The 24,182-nt window shown below is 50.6% G+C and overlaps 1 protein-coding gene across 1 annotated transcript; it reads right to left on the reverse strand.

The window, feature by feature from the left end:
- Positions 1–1,407: 1,407 nt before the first annotated feature.
- Positions 1,408–23,817, reverse strand: ANPEP (alanyl aminopeptidase, membrane). The gene is made up of 21 exons (XM_028706212.2): positions 23,524–23,817; positions 19,437–20,271; positions 18,211–18,353; positions 16,805–16,941; positions 16,509–16,635; positions 15,207–15,361; positions 14,739–14,852; positions 13,660–13,803; positions 13,267–13,332; positions 12,906–12,971; positions 10,331–10,503; positions 10,012–10,088; positions 8,593–8,732; positions 7,388–7,443; positions 6,149–6,296; positions 5,794–5,885; positions 4,916–5,026; positions 3,790–3,957; positions 3,046–3,186; positions 2,865–2,946; positions 1,408–1,981 (listed from the first exon to the last, which is right to left on the reverse strand). Exons 2-21 carry the CDS (start codon positions 20,093–20,095, stop codon positions 1,832–1,834), a joined length of 2,949 nt encoding a protein of 982 aa, XP_028562045.2. The 5' UTR covers positions 20,096–20,271; positions 23,524–23,817; the 3' UTR covers positions 1,408–1,831.
- Between the last annotated feature and the right edge of the window lie 365 nt (positions 23,818–24,182).

Genomic DNA, 24,182 nt, shown 5'->3' on the forward strand with positions numbered 1-24,182 from the left:
TAGGGAATGTAGAGGGAAGAGGGATAAACAACAAAGAGTCCTGGTAGTTGCAGTGCATTTCTACACGCAGCGTGCGTACCCCAGTGTGGTATACTGGTGGAAGTGTCAGACTGGGACCTGGGTGATCAGGGTTCAAATCCCCACTCAGCCATGAACCTCACTGGGGGACCTTCGGCCAGTCACTCGCTCTCAGACTAGCCTGAGCGCTGTTGTGGTGAATAACCAAAGGGAGGGGGAAGGGGGGTATAAATGCAATTAATATATATTTATAATTTATAAAAATAACATCAATAGGTCCCAGAACTAAGTTCACCCGACAGAGTGCTGCCTGATAGCTGCTTCTCCCTACCCACCTGTGACTCCTTTCTTGGCTTCCTCAGGACGGCACCTACAGAGCTACTTGGGACCTCCCCACCCAGCACCCTTCCTGTGGTTTCCTGTGGAGCAGCCAGACCTTAAGAGGGTGAGCCTGCTGGGTGAGAAGCAGCCACAGAGGAGAAGCCACAGCAAAGGAGGAGGTCCTGTGGTTGTCCTGAGCACCCTCCACCTGCCCTGAAGGCATCCTCGTCCCCATCAGCAGGAGATCCTCTTCTTCAGAGCTCCCAAACGCTGGGGCACGATCAGGACAGCAGCATCTTCTCTCTCTGGAGGTTTCCAGTCCAAAGACCCACTCTGACTGCAGCAAGCGCAATTGGGGACTTGGCCTCCAGGTGCCTGCTGGGTTCTTCAAACCTTTGCTCAACCACAAACTCATTGAGTCCTCTCTGTCCGGCCATTGTCCTACCTCACAGGGTTGTTGTGAGGCCACACAAGGCCACACACTTAAAAGTAGCAAAAAAAACCCTTGTATGATTAATAAGCGGCAGTCTTCTTGCTTGAATCCAAGGTTATTTTTGTTTGTTTTAGACCAGCGGTTCCCAAAGTAGGCAGTACTGCCCCCTCCCCAGGGGGCTGCTAAGAGGCAAGGGGGCAGCCAGTGATGCTGGTGGTGTAAATGACTACCAGACTTTGAAAAGCTGGTATCACCGGATCAATTTCATCCATTTTGTTGAATTAATTAAACTTAATGGTTTTACTTGGATTTTGAATAAACGTGCAATTAATTGTTACTGCTTTGAATTTTGTTGTGTTATTATCTTCCTAAGTGAGTAGGGGGTGAGTTTATGGAACCAAGGGAAAGTGGCCTGAAAAAGTTTGGGAACCACTGATTTAGGTTATCTCTCTCTCTCTCTCTCTCTCTCTCTCTCTCTCTCTCTCTCTCTCTCTCTCTCTCTTTCCCACTCCCCAACCCCAAATACTTGGTCTCTTTCAATTCACAAAGATATTTTTTTGGGGGGGGGGATACACAGAGCTACAGAGAACCCCACCCCTCCCACTGATTAATTAAAGAACAGCCTGGGCATATAATTCAGGATACTATTCTTAATTTATAAAGTTAGGGTTTAAAAATTTATAAAGTTAGGGGTATAAAAATATACAGAGCTTTCTGGGTGGGGGAACATCACCATGGTCGAGAGGGGGACCCCTCTCTCTTTCCCCTCCCTCCCCCCTCCCAGGACCCCTGAGGCAGATGTGGAAACAGGCAGTGCAAGAGAAGAGGCTTCTGGGCAGAGCAAAGAAGCAAGCGTGGCCCGTTTGCCTCATGGCAGAAAGGAATCTGGGGCGGTGGACATGGCCAGACCTCTTCAGTGGCCAGGAAGGAGCAGGACGAGGCTCACAGAAGGATGGGGGAGAAGAGACAGCTTTGGCAGTAAAGGGGGACTCCAGAGCAACGTGGAAAGACAGGCAGCAAAACTGCTTGCGGACAACCTCAGCCTGATCCCCCAGACCTTCACAGCTGGCTCTGGAACCACTTCAGGGCAGGCTCCTTGTTCGCAGCCACCCACTGGATGTTGGCCTTCGTCTTCTCCAGGGCCTGCTCCAGCGCTCGTGTCCCTGAGCCAAAGCCCACATCCGCGTTGTCTGCCTTGAACTGCTCCAACTGCCGGGAGGGAGAGAAAGCAGGCAGGGGGTCGTCACTGTCATCATTGGAGAGTGTGAGGAAGTGGTCAGAATGCTGGACTAGGACCTGAGTGACTTGGGTTCGAATCCACACACACCCCATTCAGCCATGAAGCTCACTGGATGACCCTGGGGACCAGTCCCAGTTTCTTTCAGCCTAACCTACCTTGCAGGGTGGTTGTGAGGATGAATTATCTATCACATTTAAGTATATTCCACCTTGGAGGGGAGGTGGAACATAAACAAGCAACTATGGCTGTTTAACTAAGAAGTGCAATGTGCGTTACACTGGGGTAACCAACACCATCCTTTGCTACGTGAGCAACCCATATAGAACAGAACCCATTTTATTTTGTAAAGAATTGGCCCACTTCTTAACACTTAATCTTAAATTGTTGCAACCTGCCCTGGGACCTGCTAGTGGAAGGCAAGTAATATATTTAAAATGAAAAAGAATGAACACAACAGTAGCCACAGGGGTGAGGGGGGTGGGGGGAGAGGATGGATGTGCAATTCACCTGAGCAGCCCCTTTAAAAAAATCCTGTTTTTTAAAAAAATCAGTTGCTTAAATTACGCTATAACCCTTATTGATTAAAGTGTGGCTGCCCAGGGCAGGTTGGAAACCCCCACTTCAAACAAGTGGAGGACAGATGTGATGGTCTGGAATTGGGGGAGGCTGTGGCCCAGACCCATAGGGCGGTTTTTCCAGCACCTCACCAAGCCTTGGGTGTTCTGCTCAGTGCCTGGCATCCTTTGGGTGGCCTGCGAAGGGTCATGGCTTCTGGCTCATCAAGGTGTTTGCCCCCCACCCACACTCTGCACAGGCCTCCCTCCTGCTCCTCCAACTGTATACGGTCCTTACCTGCCGGAGCTCAAAGTCGGAAGCGAATCTCTGCGTCACCGCCTGGATCAGGTTGGAGAAGGAGAAGGAGCCTCCGCCGTACCTGGTTTGGTGGGTAGGGGGGTAACGGGAGGAAAGGGTGAGCCTGGGCACACACAACCAATGCCCCTCCCCTGTCACCAGCTCAAATCACCCCACTCACTGGTCAAAGAGCGTCTTCCAGTTGGCCCGGACAAAGTCCCACACAAGGCCCTGCCCAACCACGTTGCGGGAGATGCTGATGATGGTGGACGTAGCATCCTGACGGCGAATCTTCGTGGGGTCCAGCGAGAACTCAAGGTACCTGTAGAACCGGATGGGGGCAGGTCCTTGAGCTGGCACCACTAGCAGCAACTCCAGGGGACCCTGGGGGTCCGGTCACACACAAAACCTCACCCTTGCCCAACCTCCCCACCACCACCACCACCGCTGCATTACCTCTGGCATTCAGCCGCCTCAGCGGCGACTAGGCCAGTGCCTGCACCTCTGCCGTGGGCCTCTTTTGGGGCCCGCTGCAGCTTTAGGTGGAGGCCGTGTGGCAGACAGAGATCCCACGGTGGAGGCTCAGGCCCTGGTTCAGGCGTTGCTGTGGCTCTGGAGCGCATGTGCTCGCACTGTGCTGCAATGTCATCCCATCACAGTGAAAGCGGGCCCAAGTTGGCGCCACTGGCTGACCCTCTCCTGGCTGAAACCTGGCCCTCACTCCACCTTATTCAGTCCTTGAAGACCACATCTGCCCCTTGCCGCTTGCTTCCTGGGAGTGCATCTCCCAGGGGAAAGGGGCCACAGGCCTGACCAGAGGAAGGTTGGCCCCTGCTCGTCCCTAGGTTCTGAAGAAGCCTGGCGCATCCTCCCCATCCCCACCTCCACACCCTACAAGGGCCTTGTCCAGCTGGGGCCACCTCACCTCTGGAGGATCCAGGGCTCCTGGCTGCAGGCCAAAGCAGAACGGAGCTTGTCAGCCTCAGACACCACGGTGGCATTCAGGAACATCTGCCAGCCAAAGTCCCAGGTCTCCTCCCCACCTGTAGAAATGGCACTGCAGTAGATGGCAGAGCGCAGGTTGGGTGCGATCCTGAAGGCAAGAATGAAGAAACGATTCATTTTCTGCATAATTTTTATTAAATTTTCTGTTTTACAATTTAAAATTCTCATTTTACGCCCTTAAGATATGCATTTACACGCCAGTGAATATTTTATGCTACTATTTTATTGCTGTTATTAACAGATCCTATTTTTAATGGATTTATTTATATATATATATATAGTTTTAATCCTATTGGTGTTTAGTTGATTTTAAATGATTTTTAGTTTTTTTATTTTAGCTTTGTTCCGCAATTTTTATTTGCAAGCCACCTTGAGCCCTGGTCCAGGAGAAAAGAGGGATATAAATAAACAATAATAATACTAGTCTGCAAACCACTCTTAGAAATGTATTTGTTTTTGATTAAGCGGCATATAAAACTTGCTAAATAAATAGACTAAATGTATGATTAGCTGGCAAAGCAGCAGCTGAGGACACACGGATCACTCTCGTGTCCTGAGATCCTGCAGGAGTGGAATTTCTTTGAAAACGAAACAGAGAGGCAAACTTGCCTGACTGGCCTAAAAAGGCACTGCTGTTACACTTTGATCTAGAGGGTTTGCCTCTCCAATGCAACCGTGTGCATGCCTACTTGGAAGTAAATCTCTCTGTGCTCTGTGGGAGTTACTGGAAATGATGTATCTGATTGCAACCTTTACATTTGGAAAAAGCGAGGGTCACTTCCACACTTAAAGCACGTGGCTTCCTGCAAAGAATCATAGGGACTGTAGTTTCTTAGGGGTAGCGGGAATCATAGCTCTGTCAGAGGTAAACTACAATTCCTGTGATTTTCCTGGGGAAGCAGTGACTGTTAAAGTTCTACAAATGTGCTTTCATGGTTTGGTGTGGATGTGACCCCAAACCAGCCTGAGGGATTGGTCTGCTCAAGGGACGGAGGTCTCCCCAGAGGTCTGTCCTGGACCATTCAGACACAGCCACAAACACTTACGGGTTATTGCTGGGGTTATTCATCCAAGTGTTGAACAAGTCACTGGCCAAGTTCTGGCACTCAGAGATGCCAAAGGAGCAGGCTGTGTTGATGGCGGAGATCTCATTGTACCTGGGCAGGGAAAGGAAACTCAGGGAGTTAGACTGGATGAACCTTGAGGTCATAGAATCATAGAATATTAGAGTTGGAAGGAGACTCCACAACCTTCTGAGGGAGACCATTTCACTGTCAAACAGCTCTTAGTGTCAGAAAGTTTTTCCTGATGTTTAGCCTCCCTTCTTGTAACTTGTAGCCGTTGGTTCGAGACCAACCTTCCAGAACAGGAGAAAACAAGCTTGCTCCATCTTCCATGTGACAGCACTTAAGGTATTTGAAGATGGCTATCATATCTCCTGTCAGTCACCTCTTTTCCAGGCTAAACCTATCCAGTTCCTTCAACCATTCCTCATAAAGCTTGGGTCCTTTCCAACTCCACAATTTGGTGGTTCTCTGACTTGGAGCTAGAGAGAAGAGCAACCCAGGAGGCCTCCTGGCTGCAGCTTGGACCTGGAAATCCCAGGCACAGTGTGTTCCCAGCTTGGAGCACCACAGAGGAAGCCTCTCAGCCTTTTCCCCTGCCACTGTGAAATGATGGGATGGAGGCTTATCTTCCCACCTCCCCACTGCCCAGGGCCAAAGTGAGAGCTGGAAAGAGGAGCAAGAGGCAACAGAGCCCCCCACCTGGTGCTGCATTGCAGAGACAGTTGGCCAGTAAGATTAGCCAAACCTGCTCAGCCCCTCCTTTGAGGGTCCTCCTGCCCCAACCAGGCCAGTTGTCAACCCCAGCCTAGCCCCTCCAGTGCCCCCCGACACCTTCCCCTCAGTCCAAGGAAACTCACTGGTCCATCAGGCCATCTGGGATTTTGGTCCAGTTAGCGGTGAGGTTCTTATAATAATTGAACAGAGGAGTGACCTGCTTCTGGATGTATTTCTGCAGGAAGAGAACAACGCAGCAGTCATTAGGCAACGTTCTCTCTAAGAAAGAAATGGGCCAATGCCTGCCTTGTAGCCCCCTGCCCAACTCCATCCCTGATTAGCACTAGGCTGGGAATACCCTTCCCCATTTGTAGGGTGAGGCTGGGGGGGGGAGCTCTCAGAGGGTGCAGGAGTGACACTCTCTCCTCCTCCCTCCCAACCCACCTGGCGCCCCACATCCCTGGAACCCCACCCATGCCTACCACGACCAGAACTCACCTGCATGGGCCCATACACCTGGCTGCGGTCGAACATGAGCTGGAAGTAGCCCAGGTTGCTGAGTGCTGCACTCCAGGGCAAGTAGTCTCTCTCATTCCCCAGGTAGAGGGTGGTGTTCAGGGCCAGCTCCGTGCTGGTGTAATTTGCCCTGGAAGATTGAGACAGCTTTGGGTGGAGGGTGTGTGTGGAGCAGGCTGGTGAGGCCCCTCCCATCCCCTGCACAGTTCAGCAGCCCTGCATTTAAGGCCACCAAGACCACAGGAAGTCATTGCCCACCCCCACCCCACCCCCACAATTCTTGGATCAAAACCTAACCCAGAGTCCTGTTTGCAGTGCCAGCAGTGAGACTTATGCAGCCTTTTGCAACCTAGAGCCCTCCAGATGTTTTAGACCAGTGATTCCCAATGAGGGTGCTCTGGGGGAGGATTGCCTAGGGGGTACTAAGAGGCAAGGGGTTAGGGTTAAGTGGCTGCTGAAGGTGTAAATGACTATCAGAATTTGAAAAACTGGCATCACTGGTTTGAGTCCATCCATTTTGTTGAATGGATTAAATTAAATAGTTTACACTGAATTTTGAATAAATGTGCAGTTACTTGTTTCTTCATCACTTCCCTTCTTGCAAAAAGCCTGCTTCTTTCGGGAGAGCAGCTTTGGTTGTGCAAAAGTCCCAGTCAACTATAACAAGGCAATCCAAATTTGCAAAGATGTGACTAAATCCCATGTAAAAGCTGCAACAGGCTGAAAGTGCCCGTAATCCAAAACAACCGGAGGCATCAGGATGTGGAAGGCTGGCCCAGGAAGATGTGAGGCTCCTGAGCATGGGCAAAGTGCCCTACTGTCACTACTAGGGGACCCAATGGACCCTTGCAAGGGGAAATTTCTGGGCAGACGAGCTCAGGCACCTCACACGCTTTTGATTTTACACAAGAGCAGCAGTAAGCCTGGGTGTCTTGGAAAAATGAGAGCATGCACACTCCACATAAGTGGGTGGGGGTATGTGCGTCAACTCCAGACTGGCTCGCTGGTTCCAGAGACCAGCCCAGGAAGGACCAGGCAGGTTGGACCTGAGAGCACCGACAATAGCCACTTCTGCATCCAAGCAGCACAAGAACCCTGCTGCATCCTCATACGCCACCAGAGGGCACTTGGACAGAAGTTTGGCTTGAATGGCCTTGGGGGTGTATATGGAGATTAGTGACTCCCAGATACAGGGGAGCTGCAGGTAACCCAAAGTCTTACCTGGCCAGGTTGAAGGAGTCATCAATCAGCTGAGCACGGTTAAGAATTGGGATTTTCTGGAAAGCAGCAGAAGTTGCTGGTCAGGATGGGAGGAACAGGAGGGAGGGGCAGGCTGGTAGGAAAGGGTGAGGGCAGGAAGGGAGCTGAAACATTAGACCAGTAGTTTTCAACCAGTGTGCCGTGGCACCCTGGGGTGCCTTGAAAGATGGTCAGGGGTGCTGTGGGCAACACTGGCCTCTATCCCTCTTTCCTTTCCTCCCTCCTCTGATGCCCTCTTACGTCTGCTCCACAGGCGAATGGGGCTTCTGGGAGGCACCTCTCTTTGGGGTGGGGGCAGCTCAGAGACCAGGCACGGCAACAGCAGCTGCCCTCAGGACTCCCAAGGAGAGAGGAGAGGAGACGAGGATGAGGGAACACTCCACAAGGGAGGGTGTGTGGAAAAGGGTGAGAGGCTGCCAGCTCTGCTGGCAAGGGGTGACATAACTAGGCTCCTGAGCCCCACAGGGGTGCCAGAGAAAGAATGTACTGTAATTGGTCAAGGGAGCTGTGGACTCAAAAAGGTTGAAAACCTCTGTGTTAGACCAAGCCAAATCCAGCCATAGGGGAGCCCCACCCCACCTGCCTTGCAAGGCCAGGTTCCCACATTCGCCCGAGACTCATGATGAAGGCAGAACACTGCTGACATTTCCTGCTAGTTCAGAGTTGTGGACCAGTCCCTGGTTTGGGGTTCCCAGTCTGTCTGAAACAGCCCATTTCCTTTTGTGCATTGTCACTTAGATTGTAACCCTGAGAGCAAAGTCAGTCTTATAGCACTACTGGTTGTTGTCAGCCACTCTGGGAGCCATTTTCAGCGGAATAATTCCCTCCCACCCTTGATTTTACTGTTTTACCTTTTGTAAACCACTTTGATGGTGTGTGGTTTTTTTTACAATCAAGTAGTGTATAAATTTTATGAAATAAATTAATACTGAGTCAGGAACAGTATTTCCCCCCCCCCACACACACACACCCCTCCATCAGTCACCAAATTTCAAGGGCTGTGGGGGAGAAGGGGGGGAGCCTTTGCCTCACAGACTCTCCAGTTAAACCTTGAAGAAGTTGAACTGGAGGAAGATGGAGACCTGCCTGGGCTCCTGGTTGTGTTCAGATGAATGGGACCCTGGTTGTGTAGAGAGGGGAAGAAGGGAGTCCAGGTCTGTGGCTACCTGGTGGTCTGTCTTCAGCTGGTCCAGGAGCCTGTCCCAGTTCCCCTGGTCATAGTTCACCCGGAAATATCCTGTGACGTTAATGTTGAGGAGCAGCCACGTGTTAGGATCAGCCCCAATTGAGAAGTTGGAGTTCTGAGCTGCAAAAAGAGAGAGAGGGGTGACCTTGCGTGTGATCTAGAGAGACCCGTTCTCCAGAGCCAATTCCCCTCCCCCTGCCAATGTGGGCTCAGAGTGGCCCAGCTACAAAGTGTGATTCTAAGAAAGATGGCTAGAAAGGCATCTCTAGCCAGGGAATAGTATGGTGCCACTTTTGCCTACTTGACTACAAAACTTACTTAAAAGCCTCAACCAAGCAACCATCTTGCAAGGTTGGGGTGACCCAGTACTTTGGTCTGAAAAGCCTAATATATCGTTCTCTACAGACCCTCCCAGGTGCTAAGATCAGCAGAGAGGGCCCTCTTGGTAGTTCCTCCACCCTCATAAATTTGTGGGGGTGGGCCAGTGTGTGTTGAACCAAAGGTGAACTGTTCTGGACGCTCTGCAAACACCATCTCAGTAGTCAAGATAACCCCATAATTTATTAGTAGTTGTAGCAACGAACTCATATATGTTTATATTTTTTGCTTTGATGTTATCCTTATCTATGGGCTTGGGTGCTGGGCTCTGAGCCCAGAAAGGGGAACTATCTGTAAGATTTGGGTAGTTGCCACCTGTCGTCTCCTCTAGTCAGGTGAAGCGATGAGAAGTCCTAGACAAAGTGACATATACTGCTTTGTGTATTTAAAAATGTATGAATGTTTGCTTGGGTGAGGTCAATCTGTCCCCTTGCTGAGGTGCCCACCCCACGGTCTGTAAAGGCTAGGAGACCTGGCAGGCTGATTTGCTGCAAGTCTACACCCTTCTTCTTAATAGAACACTAGAACTGATCATTCTGGCATTTTGGGCATCCTTCTTTGTTATCCTGCACCCAGCCACTCCCATGAGGCCTCCTTTGGGTCTGCGGTTCAGAACACCTGGGAGAAGAAGGCATTCTCTGTGGCATCCCTCCCCACATGTATGCTGAAGATGAACCTCTTTACCCTGGCCTTTCACACCCAAGATACATGTTTTCAGGACCCGCCCTACTCCTGTGACTGCAACTTAGCTATTTTAAATATTGAATATTGAATAGTTGTAAGCTGCCCTGGGGCCTGTTGGTGAAGGGTGGGTAATACGTTAAAGGAGGAGGGGGGGAAGGCGGAGGAGGAGGAGGAGAAGTTGTATTCAACAAACTTTTACCCTTTGAAAATTAATGGTCCTCAATTAGCTATGGCCATGAATTTCAGTGGGTGTATTTTGAGTAAAAGTCAATTGAATGCAATAATAATCCCATTTACATCACGGTAAAGCTGGGAAGATGGTCGCAGTGAAGGGTACCTGTTGTGCTTGTGAGCCAGTACATGGGTATTGGATTATCTGACTTCATTGAGGAGACAGGGACGATCCAGGTGTAGCTGCAGAAAGAGACAGACAGGTGTGTCCTCCCTTGTCCTGACTCAAGCCAAAGGTCTCTTGGCTTCCAAGGAGGAGGAGGAGGAGGAGGAGGAGAGTGCACTGGCCAGGAAGTCTAGTGATGCCCTGCCAGGAACTGCCAATGGCCACAATGCTCTGGACACAAGCACACTCTTTCCTCCAGGTCGTTCTGGACTGGATATGGCCTTTCCATGGAGTCTGTGGCTCAGGGTTCCCTACTTACTTGAATTGTGAGGATCGGTTAACAACAGATGTTTGGTCCAGCAAGAAATGCTTCTGAGTGAGGCTCCCAGTAGCAGTGTCCACAGTCACCACTGGGAAGCCCATCTGCAAGGTCCACCGGTCCATGATTTCTTTGACTGTGCCAGGGAGTTCAAACCTGTCTTGATCTACTGCCTGTCCAAGGGAGGGAGTGTTAATGAGGCACAGGGATTCATAGCAAAAAAACAATCAAGAAGACTTGTGGCAATGCAAAGCCTACCAAGCGCATTATGACATCATAAGCTTTGTCAGATGCAATCAATGCAAAACACTCAGCTGTGGCTTCTGGTCACAGTCACACACCCCTTGCCAAAACTCTATGTTGCTTCAAGGTGCCCTCCTAGGGCTGAGCCCTCCAGCCCCACTTAAGGGTTTAGCCCTCATAGCTATGGATAGACAACCAGGAAATAACCCAGTTCTGTTGAAAACCCCAAAGGTAATATTTAAGGGGAAAGGGCAAAGCTCAGAATCTGATTTGCATGCAGAAGGTCCCAGGTTCAATCCTCGGCTGGGAGATACTTCCCTCCTGGAAACCCTGACGTGCTGCTGCCAGTCAGTGTAGACAGTACTGAACTAGATTGACCTAGACTCTGACTTGGTATAAGGGAGCTGTTCCTCCCCTTTTCAGCCTTCTCCATCAAGTAGTGTGCAGAGGCAGAAGGAAAGGGAGAGGGGCTGTTGGCACAGGGTCACATGCCAGAAAGCAAAGAGTGCCCAAGAACAAAAGCTACCATGAAAAGCTCTCTTCTTCCCTCCCTCCCTCTCTGGAGAATGAAGTTGGTCCAGTATTTAGCACAGGAGACACTGACTTGTTGAGCATCACAAGCAAGGGAAAGGAAAGTCTCTGCCCCCAGCAGCTTGCAGTCTAAACTTCAACAGTGAGAGATGCGACTGAAGGAGGGGAAAGGGTGGCAAAGAGAAATGGAAACAGGTCACGGTCACTGAGGCTCCTGTGGCTGGAGAAAAGGCTGGTGGGAGCGAAAAACCTATGGCCTGGAAGAAGAGGCAACCTTTGAGGGAATATGCAAAAGCAGAGAGTGGGCTGGGGTAGGAGGTGGAGAAAAAAGAGAAAAAGTAGAGCCAATTAAATAAGCAGGAAGGGTGAAAATCATGGGGTGGTGGATATGACAGGAACAGAACAGAAAGAGAGGAAGGCTGAGCTATACTCAGATCCTGTGGATTTCCCTCTTCAGCCAAACTTGACACTCGTCTAAGTGGGCAGTGCCCAGGGCAGGAGGGCAGGAGATGGGCTGACTGGCAGCCCTGATGTAGGGGGACGTGCTTAAAATCTGTTGACAGCAAAATGCCAGCAGGAGAGGAGGATTCAAAATGAGCTCAGGGTTTGAGCAACGGCTGTGACGCGGGATGCCAAATGCACAGCTGTAAGTTGTTACACACATGGAAGCAGCGCTCAGCAAAAAGCCCAAGAAGGAGATCGTGGACTGAAAGGGAGCTGCACTGCAAAGGAGCCAACCGGGCAGAGGGGACATTTGGGCCCAGGGAAGTCAATCAATGCAACCATCCTGAGGCAGGCAAGTCCAAGACCCAGGCAGCTGTTGGCTCATTCAAAGACCTGAGTTCCTGGCATCACAGGGCCAAATGCATGCTTGCTGAGGAGAAGTCAGTGGCTTCAAGGAAAACTCCAAAGATAACCCAGAATCTAGAAAGCCCATCCTTGAGGGTGGGGGGAGAGGCTGGAGGAAGGCCAGGGGAAATATATTTGGCCAAGGAGTGTGTGTGTGTGTGTGTGTGTGTGTGTGTGTGTGTGTGTGTGTTCGTGTTCACAGTTTCCAGATGTTTCTGAGAATTCCAGAAATTAGCTAAGAGGATGACTGTTTGCCCACTGAAGACAAAAAGCAATTGTGTTCATATAAATAAGGATGGGCTTTTGAAAATGGATTAAGCAACTTCATGCAAGACAGCAAACAATATTGTGTCTAAGAACCTTGTGGATGTGTGTATGGTCTCATCCAAACTGGCCCTTGCCCCCGCTGCCTTTCCCCAGGGAAAGCCAATCTTAACTGCCAAATCGGAGCAAATGTCACTTGAGTTTTCCCCAGATTGATACTTGCACCGATCTATTGCTAATGAGGGTGTTTTCTGAGAGAAAGCAGCAAGAGAAGGGCAAAACCTCTCAGACCTGTGCCTAGAAAGTGCAGGACAAATGGGAAACCACTCATATCCACAGGACAAGGGCAAGTCTGGATGAGCCCTGTATAACCAGCACGTTGAACAAACCAGGATGCAACAATGGTTGGGAGACCTATGAAAGCCCTCCTCCCCCTCACCCCCACCTGCAACTGAGAGAAGTAGCCTCCAAACACTACCTGGCCTGGAACACAGGAAGCTGTATTGTTTACACTGACTGGCAGTAGCTCTCCAGGATTTTAGGCAGGAGCCTCTCCCAGCCCCTCCCTGGAGACATCAATGGGTATTGAACCTGGGGCCTTTGATTTGCAAGGCAGATGCTCTCCCCACTGAGCTATGGCCCTTCCACCCTAACTAGAAGCAGCCACTGGCATTTTAAATGGACGTACCCACTGGAGGTGATGCCAGAGGTCATCGTAGACGGTGTTTCCATATGCAAAGGCCTGAAAGTATGACTGCAGAGAGAACAGAAGGAGAATGAGAGAGAGAGGGAGAGAGATGACGCCCCCCACCCCAGCTGCCACTGGGCCCTTGGGAAGCCCATACCTCCTTGGTGTGCAGCCCACATTGCCTTTGCTCCATTAGAGTTTGCTGGGGAGGTGGGAACGCACAGACCCTCCCCTTTGCTCACCCAGGTCTCTCCCCACTCCACACACCCCACCCCATGGCAAAGCAGGGGGAGGAAGCGCCAGACCAGGGCAGTGCAGGTATCATTATGAACGACCCAGCGCTTGCCAAGACAGGCCTTACCTGCAGCCCCTTTTTGAAGCGGTCCTCAGTGAGGAATTCGGAGAGCATCCGCAGGACTGAAGCTCCCTGTGGAGAGAGGAGAGGGCAGTGAAGGGAGAGGCCACAGGATGTCCTCTCTCACTCCCACCCATGATGGGGTTCCACACCCAAATGTAAATCCCAAAAGCCAGGCTTGGATAATTCCACAAGCCCCAGTAATGCAGCAGATCCTCTCAGAACCACCACCTTTTCATAGGTGGGTGGCCCTCTGCCAGTCTTAGCTTTGAAGTACCAAGGGAGAAGCGGCGGCTGCTCCCAGCTCAGTTCTCTGCAGCCAAAGTTACTCCATCTGGGAAGGGAAGAGAGGCAGGCACTCCACCTTCCCCCAGACCCAACCACCCAAGGCACATTCACCTTGCTGTAGGCGATGGCATCAAAGACTTCGCTGATTTGCGCTGGTGTGTTGATCTCCGCTTCGGGGAAGGACAGCGGGTGCGAGGAAGCCAGTGCATCAATGGCCATCACACGGTACATTTCGCTGGAGACCATCAGGTCTTTCTGCAAATCAGTTCCCCAAAATCTCATGGTCCATCCTCACAACAAATGCTCTTAGGTAGGAGTGTGTGGTGGGGGATAGTGACTGGTCAAAAGCTTTATGGCTGAGCAAGGATTCAAATCTAGTTCTCCCTGGTCCAAGCTCACTGCCCACTATTTACATCCCTTTCTACCTGGAAAGTGGACCCATCGTGCTCTGGAGGCTCTTCCTGTGCCACACAGGAGCTCCTTCCAGTGGCAACCACACCATTGCCACAACATAAGGAAGAGACCAGCTCTTCCCTCACTCCTACATGGGCCACATCCACACTCTGCCTCTGTGTGGGTTTATTTTCATAGAATCATGGAGTTGGAAGAGACCACGAAGGTCATCCAGTCCAACTTCCTACAATGCAGCAATTCTTCTTTTCTTTTTCTTTTTTTGTCCAATGCAGGGCTTGAACCCTGAGATTAAGAGTCTCATGCTCTACCAACTGAGCTAGCTCTCTTTCTCAAGCCAGCTTAATTCTCAGAAGCCATGAAAATTATAGTTTTGTGGGGAGATTTGGGTTGTGTACACTATGCATTTAAAGCACACACCCCCAAAAAATCCTGAGAACTGTAGTTTGTTGAGAGTGCTGGGAATTGTAGCTCTATGAGGGGTAAGCTACAGTTCGCAGAATTCTTGCAGTGAGGTGAAGGTGTTTTAAATGAGTGTATGAAAGACCTTATCAGCACCTCCAGAGAAATCCAGGGACCTTGAGATCACTTGGAAGCAGCCATCTTTGGTTTCCAGGGTGAATATGTCTCCAAACCTCCCACTACCCAGCCCTCTCCTTTTGCCAGCTACCTTTGCAGAGCTCAGGCTGCCTGAGAAGGACTTGGGTCAGGAGCTGCATTATTCCTCAGAAGCCTCCCCGCACCATCCAGCCCTGTTCTATCTCACAAAAGCAACTTACAATATCCCAGGTGGGCTCCGCCGCATCAGCACCAAGATATTCCACATAGGATGCAAAGCCCTCGTTCAGCCACAGGTCATTCCACCAACGGAGGGTCACGAGGTTCCCAAACCACTGGGGGTGGGGAAGCAGGAGGTTAGTCAGCCTTGAAGCCCCCTCAAATACTCCCTCGGTGCATCGTATTGGGTGGGTTTGAAGTGTGTCAGGTGCCCAGCCAACAATCATCTCATGGGCTGGGAGAAGGTCTTCAGAAAATGGCCAATGAGAGTGAAGAGGGTCTATTGACTGAGCAGGAGTTCCTGGGAAGAGCCCTGCAGCTAGACCAGAACACAGCCCATCCTGTCCAGCACTCAGATCTCCCAGTGGCCAACCAGGTACCCCAGGGGAAAGCCCATCAACAGGACACAAGTGCAAGATCCCCCTCCCCACTCAAGTGGCCCGTGTGGTTCCAAAACCTGTAGAGAGTACCTGATGGGCCACTTCGTGAGCGATGACGGTCAGCACCCGCTCCTTGTTCCCAATGGAGGAGAAGAGTGGGTCAAAGAGCAAGGAGTTCTCACGATAGGTCAACAGCCCCCAGTTCTCCATGGCGCCGGCATTGAAGTCCGGGAGGGCGACCTGGTCTGGGGAGAGAATGTTCCATGAGCCAGGCTGGGACCACCAGCCAGGCTTCCACAGCTGGGAGTCAGTTGTCACTCCTAGGCCTTTTTACAAACAGTGCTGTGTATATTGAAAACCACTTGTCAACAGCACTATCATGCTGTAAAGAGTTGGCGGGGCTACAGACCTGCCCTATCATTCAGCCACAGGGAACTGAAGTCCCAAGCCAGGTTTCCCCACCTTGCTGCCTTCCAGGTGTCTTAGACTACCTCTGTGATTCCTGCATTGCAGGGGCTTGGACTAGATGAGCCTTTGGGTCTCTTCCAAAGCTACCATACCGTCATCCTATTAACTTCCATCAGGCCCAGCCAGCATGGATGTATTGTCTACTCCAGCACAGCCAAGCTGACTGCGGCTGATGGGAGTTGCAGCCCAAGACTTCCAGAACATCCTAGGTTTCTCTAAGCATGGTCTGTGGAAACAGTTGAACAGTCAGGAGAAGGAGGTTATAAGAACCAAGGAGGGCCCATCTGGTCCAGCATCCTGTCCTCACAGAGGCCAACCAGATGTCCCAATGTGATGCCCAGAAGCAGGACCTGAGCACAACAGCAGCAGCAACACTCCCCACTAGTGATTCCCAGCAACTGCCATTCAGAGGCATTTAATGTCTCTGACAGTGGAGATCAGGCTTCAGAATAAGCAGGAACAAATTGTGAGAGCAGAGGTGGATTTAGGGCAGCGTGAGTGGTGCAGAGGTATTGGGCACCCAGCCAAAGAGAGAGTCTTCTCAAAGCCCAGTAATTGCTTGCCCAGCTTCGGGGAAGGAGGTGTGAGGGCTCTGAAAGGGTCTTAGAGCCCTCCTTCCTAAAGCTGGGCAAGCACTCACAAGGCTTTGAGAAGGAGTAAGGACCCTGCCAGAGCCTTGCATGCCCTTCCCAAAGCCTGCTCCTTGTTTAGTAGGCTTAAGTGAGGAGGGGAAGGCATCAAATGTTGGCCATGCACAAGGCAACATATTACCAAGGTCCACCTTACCAACGTGATTTTCACCTTCCTTGACAAGGGTTTCTCTTCTTTACTGAGATCCTCTTGCAGGCTCTCCCAGCCCCAGCCCCCGCTACCCGCTTCCCACCTGAGCCTCGTGTCAGCCCTCCCTCCTGCTTCTGCACCAACCTAGTTTGCTCAGTGGGTAAGGTGTGGCGTAATGCTTCTCAAAGAAAGCCAGGATGGATCCAGTGACACTGATGCCGTAGTCTCCCTGGCCCTCTGCAATGGCTTTGGGGCGGCCCCAAATTCGCATCTGAAACAGAATAGGGATGTCTCAGCAAGGATCGTCAGCGGAGGAGCAAGCCAGCGTGGGAGCAGGGCCTGGGGTCCCTGCCTGGAATAGGTGCCCAGAAATCCCTCCGAGCAAGGAGAGCTCCCAAGGCCCACAAGAAGGAGGCGGTCTCCCCCACTGCCACGCCTACCAAGATGTTATTCTGTTCTCTCTGCACATAGTCAAACTGGCTGACGATGAAAGCAAGCAAGTAGGTTGACATCTTGAGTGTGGGATGAAATACTGTCCGGCTCCAAAGCTGTCCGTCCAGCTGAATCTGTGTGGTGCCTAGAGTGCGGGGAGGAGAAGAGACCATAAACCTGCTCTGCTGATCTTGCCTAAAGTCAAGGCCCAACCATGACCCCTGTTTGTCTCCAAAACCCCTTAACTTTTTGTCTGCATTTGCAGTTTCTGGAGTCCAAGGGTCCCAATCCCAGTGCAGTTGGTAGACTACATTGTTGGACTGAATGTGGCCATCCACCTTGTGAGTGTCATCAGTTAACACCAGGCAAACAGGCATTGTTACCCCAGAGAGAAGGAGGAGGCAAGAGGGTCCTGCCCTCAAATGACAGCACCCAGCTCAGTGCTGGAAGTCGAGGCTGTGCGTTGCTCTCACAGTTCCTTAGCTCTGTGGCTGAGTCCATTCTGAAGCAGGATCCTCTCCCTCCAGCATGTTTTCCCAGTTGCGCTCACTTGCTTCCCTTTCTCTCATTTGGTGTCCTCCACTCAATTGGTCTCCTCTGCACATTTTGGACAGCTCCCAACAGCGCCAGCCCTGATGGCTGAGGTGGAATTACTGTTAAGCCCACTAATAGTGAGGCCAGTGTGAACTGACCACAAGCCTGCGAAGAACCAGTTAAAGAGGAAGCTGACAGCTGACTGTTAAAGGGGGAAAACCAATTCCATATAACACACAAAGAGGGGTCGGACAGGCACAGTAAAAAGGGGGAAGGGGTTGAGTCAGTTGTGGTTGGATGAGAGGGGGTGGAGTGCTGGTGTGGCAGAAGGTGATTGGGTAGAGGATGAACAAGTAAGATGACATATCTGCCTATATAGTGTGCATCCTAATGGACTCTTTCGACTCTGCCTGGGAATTTGGTGTGAGCCTCTGTACTTGAGCTCCAAAGGGAAATCACCTCCCTCCTCCCACACAGGCTTCTTCCCTTCAGTAAGGCTGATTCAGCAGCTCTTGGATCCCAAACCTCTGGTGATTCAAAGACTTCTCTCCCCTATTCCACTGGACACAGACCCTCCCCCCCCCGCCCCAAGCATGTCCTGACTCCAGACTCTGCAAAATGGGAACATCATCCAGTACCTGTGGGAAGCAAGAGGCACCCAGTGTGGGCACAGAAAGTTCCCACTCAGTCTCCTCCTGCTTCCAGTCTGGCTCTCCCCTCCTGCCCTTCTACCCATGCAGGGAAAGAGCAGCAATCTCTTGGGAGAGGAGGGAGGCGGTCATGAACACAGATGGAAACTGAGGAGGAGGAAGTGGCAGGTGTGCTTCACCACCACCACCAAAAGGAGTCCCTTTGCCCCACCCTCCCTTCACCCCCTTACTCTGCACAGGCATGTTGGAGAGAGCCACATGGTCAGATGGGTGGATCAACACGATGGTGAAGGTGGCCTTCATGGCCGGCTCATCAAAGCAAGGAAAGGCCTTCCGGGCATCAGCCGCCTGCATCTGTGTTGTGGCCACCACCCTGGGAGGAGGACAGAGGCTGGTCAATGCATGTTCCCCCAGGTCCACCCACCCACCTACCTGCCATGCCATGTCATGTCTTCCTGATTTAATGAGACAAGGGGGCTTGTGTCTTCCAGGGTCTGCCCTGCTTCTTAGCTGCCCAGATTTTTTCAAGGCAAGTTGCAATGCAAACGCCCACCATGGGAGGAGGTAGGTGTGGGTGGAGCTCCCCAGGTTGGGTGCAGGTGAGGAATACTTGGAGCTCTTGAGCAGGGGTGTGGGGGGCATAGCCCCTTTTCTGAGTGGCAACAGTCAGAAGTTCCAAGCCTGATTTGGCCATTACCCTGTCCTAGAACTGGGGTGAGGGTGGGCATTTCATGGGGGGGGGCATTCCCAGAGCTCAACTCTGGAGACTTTCAAGCAATGCCACCTAGTCACTGGGCACCAGGTCTCTGCTAAAGGTGCTATGTCGCATCTGTCCCACTTTGCTCTCCTGTAAACCGGTCTCCTCTCAACATAAGCCAAGCAGGAAGGAGTGGCAAGAGGGCTAGGAGGGATCAGCCACCCTGGGTTGGGCACCTCCACATCAAACTAAACAACAGGTTGTGGTTTGGGGTTCTACAGAGGCCCCAGGGAGGACACATCAGGGACTTGCAAAAGGGAAAAAGCAGCTGTGGGCAGGTAGGAGAAGCTTTGGAGTCTACAAATGGCTGGGGAGTCCCTTGCCTTCATCCGCACCACCACCCTTTGCTGCAATGTCCCACTCTGGGTAGATTTTCCTCCAGGTCCTTGCTAGGGATCTCTGTGGCTGCCCCAGAGCTGCAGGGTTGGTGACCTGGTGCCAGGTGGGAGGAGAAGCCCAGCCTGTCCTGAGGGCAGGTGGGTGCCAGGCAGCAGAGAGGGATGGCTCTGGCCTCCCCCCTGCTTCAGATGCTGCTAACACAATCCAGTGTCTATAGCCTCCACAACTCGCACCCTGCCAGGCTTGTCCAGAGATCTTCCCAGACACAGAGACTGCCTGCAGGAACTGTATTTTTCATAGAACCATAGAACTGTAGGGTTGCCCCACCACACAAACACACACACACACAGTTCCACCTACTTGCGAACCCCATCCTCCATGTATTCACTGCGATAGAAGCCAGCCAGGTCATCCGCCAGCTCCCCACGGAAGATGCTCAGCAGCTCATAGGACGCATTCTGCTGGAGGCTTCCGCTAAGCTGCACCACCAGGTATTCAGTGTTCTCCTGCAGCCAGGTCCGAGAGATGGCTGGTGCTGTGGACCCGTTTACTCCACGCAGAGAGACGAGGTTCCCCGCTTGCTCGGTGTAGCTGAGCTTCTTGCTGTGGATGAGGATGAGGTCGGTGGGCTCCACGCACACAAATTGCACTGTGCTGTTGCCCGTGAAGACATAGAGTCCTTGAGCATCCTGGGTCAGGAAGGGTTGCAGGGTGACATCATAGTGCACAGGCTCGAGGGTCTTGGGTAGCCGCATTTGATTCCAAGGGTCGTTTGGGTTGGCCGTAGTGCCAGGAACACTGGGGGTGGCAGCACTGGTGGTGGTAGCAGCGGTAGCTCTGGTGGTGGTGGTGGCAGTAGAGATGGAGCTAGATGGGGTTGGGTCAGACACATCATTGCTTGACTTCTGCTTCTCCTCTGCATAGACAACCGCCAGAGCAATGATGGTGGCCACAGCGGCAACCGCAAGAACAATCCCAACTATGCCCAGCGTCCTGCTGATGAAGAAGCCTTTGGCCATGGTTGAGGATGGCAGGAGAGTGAATCTGTGAGAAAGAGAAGGCAAGGACCTGCAGGCCTCTTATATGTGGGCTCTGGGGTTTTACTGATCCCGGTTCATTAGTTAATCATCAAACAGCTGAGAGATGGGCGAAGGTCACTGAGGCTTCCCAATCTTGCAGACAACTTCCCTTGGCCCTGTGGGAGAGTTAATGGGGAACTGAGAGCCAGCAGCTTCAAAGTGCATGCAATCTTTACCTGCCTCTCTCTCACTCCTGGAGGGTGGGGCAGGGTGGGTGGGTGTGAATCCTTCCTTTCGTCTGCCCTAGAATCACAGAATTGTGGAGTTAGGAGAAACCCCAAGGTCATGCAGGAATCACCTGAATCACCCAACATTCAACTTGGATGACCTCTGATTTTAATGCTATTGCCAGATCAGGTGTAATTTCATATATACCTCTAGTATTCCTCTCCTTCCTTTTTCTCTAAACTTTCTCTACAAAACCCCAACCACAGTAATCTTCCCTCATAGGGATCATAGGCTCCACCCCCTCAATCATTTTGATTGCCCTTTTCTGAACTGTTTCCAACTCTACAACAGCATTTTTAAGGTGAGGTGACCAGAAAAGGGCAGTATATTCCAAGTGTGCTCGTCCCATAGATTTGAATAAAAACATTGTTATATTGGCAGTCTTGTTTTTCATAGCATCATAGTTAACTCCCTCCAATGCTGGAATCACAGCTAAAGAGTCCCCAACCCTCTGTTTAAAAACCACCAATGAAGGTTTGACTACCACTTTTCGAGGTTGTCCTTTCCATTATCAAACAGCTCTTACTGTCAGAAAGTTATTCCTAATGTTGGAAAGTGAGCAAGGTCCCAGGTAAAGAAGATTGCTAACTTAGGGTGCTAGAATATGCAGAACTTGCAGGTTTAACACATAGAATAAGAGAAGAACATATATTGAAAGAAGAGTAGAAAATATTTATTGGATATATGGAAAATATTTGCACATCGCTGAAAACGCTGGCAATATTAAGATAAACTCAACAGTGTGATTAATGTTTGAACAATGTAAAAATGGAGAAGTGATTTAAACAGTTATAGCAAAATATGCAGGAATGGAAGATTTGCACAATGAACCATGGAAGCAGGAGAAGAGATATTTAAAAGTATGTAAAATGTTTATTCTGAAATGTAAAAATTTAAAATTTAATAAAAACTATTTTTTAAGAAAATGTTATTCCTAATGTTTAGTCAAAATCTCATTTCTTGTAATTTGTAATTTCTTGTAATTTGAATCTATATTGATTCTGGTCTTACCCACTGCAGTGACAGAAAACAAGCTCACTCCATCTTCCATGGGATAGCCCTTCAGATATCTGAATATATTTGATATTTCAATCCCTTTCTTAATGATCACTAGCATGGAATTTGCCTTTTTCTCAGCTGCCACACAATAGGTTGACATGTTTATCACATTATCTGCCACAAGCCCAATATCTCTTTCTTGGTCAGTTACTGCTGGTTCAGACCCCATAAGCGAATATATTAAGTTAGGATGTTTCCTCCAGTGTTCATCTTTCACTTACACCGAATCACATTTGTCATTTTAATGTCCTTTCACCTAGTTTGCAAAGATTCTTTCGGAGTTCCTCGCAATCCCTTCAATGAAGGAAAAGCTTTCTGAAAGCCTAAGTACACTATGTCTACAGGATCACCCCTCTCCAGTGCCTGCCCTCAACAACTCTGGCAACATTATTACAGGACCTAACTATGTCATCTGCAACATGAGGGGTTAATTCGCCTCTTCTGGAGTGATCTGCATATCATCATCTGCCACCTGTGCCTTTCTAGAGTCTGCATGGGACAAACAGGCCAGTCTCCACTCAGAAGAATAAATGGACAGAACTCTGGTGTCAGCAATGGCAATAACTAAAAATTAGCAGGGGAACATTTTCTCCTTCCAGGACACTCTGTAACTGGCTGTAGAGCAGCTACCCTTAAACAAAGGAGTTTCAAAGGAACTGCCTGCAATACGAAACCACTGAATTGCAGTTCATTAAAGGTGCAGTGCTATCACTTGCTGTGACAAAGGTAGTTCTTTTTTTAGATGAATGGCATGTGCTGATTGGCTTATGAGTGCCAAGATGCCTGTGTTATCAATAACTTTTTGAGTGAATAGCCTCTATTAATACTTATACCGGTAATCTTCTGTACGTTTTTTGTTTGTCTAACACTTCCTTCTGACCTCACTGCTCACAATCCCCTTCCCAACCTCATATATATGTGCCTGCAACTCAGGGTCATCCTTCTTTCATGTATCTGACAAAACGAGCTCTTTAGTCTTTAAGGTGCCACAAAACCCTGGAGCAGGCAGAAGCTAACCATCTCCTGCACAAAAATTGGCCGGCTGTATATTATTATTATTATTATTATTATTATTATTATTATTATTATTCCTCCACCTTTTCCTTGACTCAAAGCAGTATACAGCTAAAGTAGAAACAGCTAAAAACATAGAACTTAACAATCATTTAAAAAACAATTAAGAATTAATGGAATAAACACGAGAGATATCATTGCAATAAAAACATTGTAGCAGCAGGGCTTTCCTTAGAAACAGCCAGTTCCCAAAAGCTTGTTGGAAGAAGAAAGTCTTCACCTGTCAGCAGAAGGACAGACAGGAGCAAACCAGTCTAATTTCCCTAGGAAGGGGCAGCCACCAAGAAGGCCTTCTCCTGCGTCCCTACCAAGCATTCCTATGAGGGTGGTGGGACCAAGAGAAGGCCCTCCCCTGAAGAGCCCAGTCAGGTTTGGATGAGGGAATACGGTCATTCAGACAGCCTGGACCTAAACCATATATGGCTTTATAGGATCGAGAATGTGTTATGAATTGAAAAACAGTCAGTTCCTTATGTATAAGAAAAAGTTATAAATGGTGGGCACAGCAGGGAGGGGGGCAAAGGACAGTCCAAAATTTGTTTAAAATCTCAAGTTCCTTATTTCTCCCCAAAACCTGGGAGAAAGATGTTTCAAGCCACCTTTCCCAGTCAGTTCCCCGCCAGATGTTTTGGACTACGAATCTCATTGGTCCCAGGTGTCGGTGTCTGTGCTAGCTGGAACTGATGGAAGTCCAAAAGACGCCGAGGGCACCAGGTTGGGGAAGGCTGTGTTCAGGCATGTTGCAGGAAAAAACAACGTTTTGCAAAGCGAGTGCTGTGGCCCCCCAAAGGGCGCTATTTAAGAGCTCCGGAGCACATAAACACTAGCTCCTTCTCCAGGCTGCTCCTGCAGCTCCGAATAGTAATAATAATTTATTATTTTGTACCCCGCCGATCTGGGTTGCCCAGGGGCACAGGGACCTGGGCGCCCACGTCAGCCTTGCGGAAACCCCATCATCGTCATCATCCGCTGAGTGATCCCACACACGCCTCCGCTTGCCTACTCACCTTGACTCCCCCATCCCCAGGCTGGGCTCCATTCACAGCCGAGTTCCTAGTTGGAGCAGGCTGGGGCGTTCTCCTGGCCCACGGCGCCTGGCCTGCTCTCGGCTGCTCTCTCCAAAATCAGTCACAAGGAGAGGGCTCTTTCCAAAGCTCCGAAGGAAGTAGCCAGCCCTGCGCTGATCCCTCACCGTCTTAACCCCTGGGCTGCTGGGCGGGACAGAGGAAACCAGGCTCAAGAGAGGGAAAGGAGCGAGGAGGCTGCCTCTGTCCTGGCCAGTCGCTCTCTGTCATCCCACACTTGTCCCAGGCTCCTGCTGCGCCTTCAACTCTGCCCCACAACGCTGGACGCACAAACACACACCCCGGGCCCACCTCCTCTCCAGCTGCCAGACCGTCACATCTGGAAAGGATTTCAGTGGGGAGCGGGGTGGAGGCTCCTGAGTGCTGAAAGCAGGAAGGGGAAGCCTGGAAGTGGAGGTCCCTTTTCTGAGGAGGGGACGTTGGGGATCCTCGGAGTCATTTTGCAGAGCCTCTGACTGCAGGATCCGGCGGCTCCGAGCTAGAGCAGCTTTCGCTGCACACCCAGGGAGAGCTGGAGAAAAGGAGCCAGGCGAAGGACTCGCCTCTGGCTCCTCTCCCTGTTCAGGGCCCAGTTTCGGGCA

The sequence above is a fragment of the Podarcis muralis genome, chromosome 14 (assembly GCF_964188315.1).
Source record: "Podarcis muralis chromosome 14, rPodMur119.hap1.1, whole genome shotgun sequence".
NCBI lineage: Eukaryota > Metazoa > Chordata > Lepidosauria > Squamata > Lacertidae > Podarcis > Podarcis muralis.

Bases quoted from the DNA above. Each gene is read 5' to 3' on its own strand.
- ANPEP (XM_028706212.2), bottom strand. From the start codon at position 20,095: ATGGCCAAAGGCTTCTTCATCAGCAGGACGCTGGGCATAGTTGGGATT. The intron at 14,853-15,206 runs GTACTCTCTACA...CCCCACCCCCAG, and splicing joins CTCACGAAGTGGCCCATCAG to TGGTTTGGGAACCTCGTGAC. The intron at 6,297-7,387 runs GTAAGACTTTGG...TCAATCTTCCAG, and splicing joins GACTCCTTCAACCTGGCCAG to GGCAAATTACACCAGCACGG.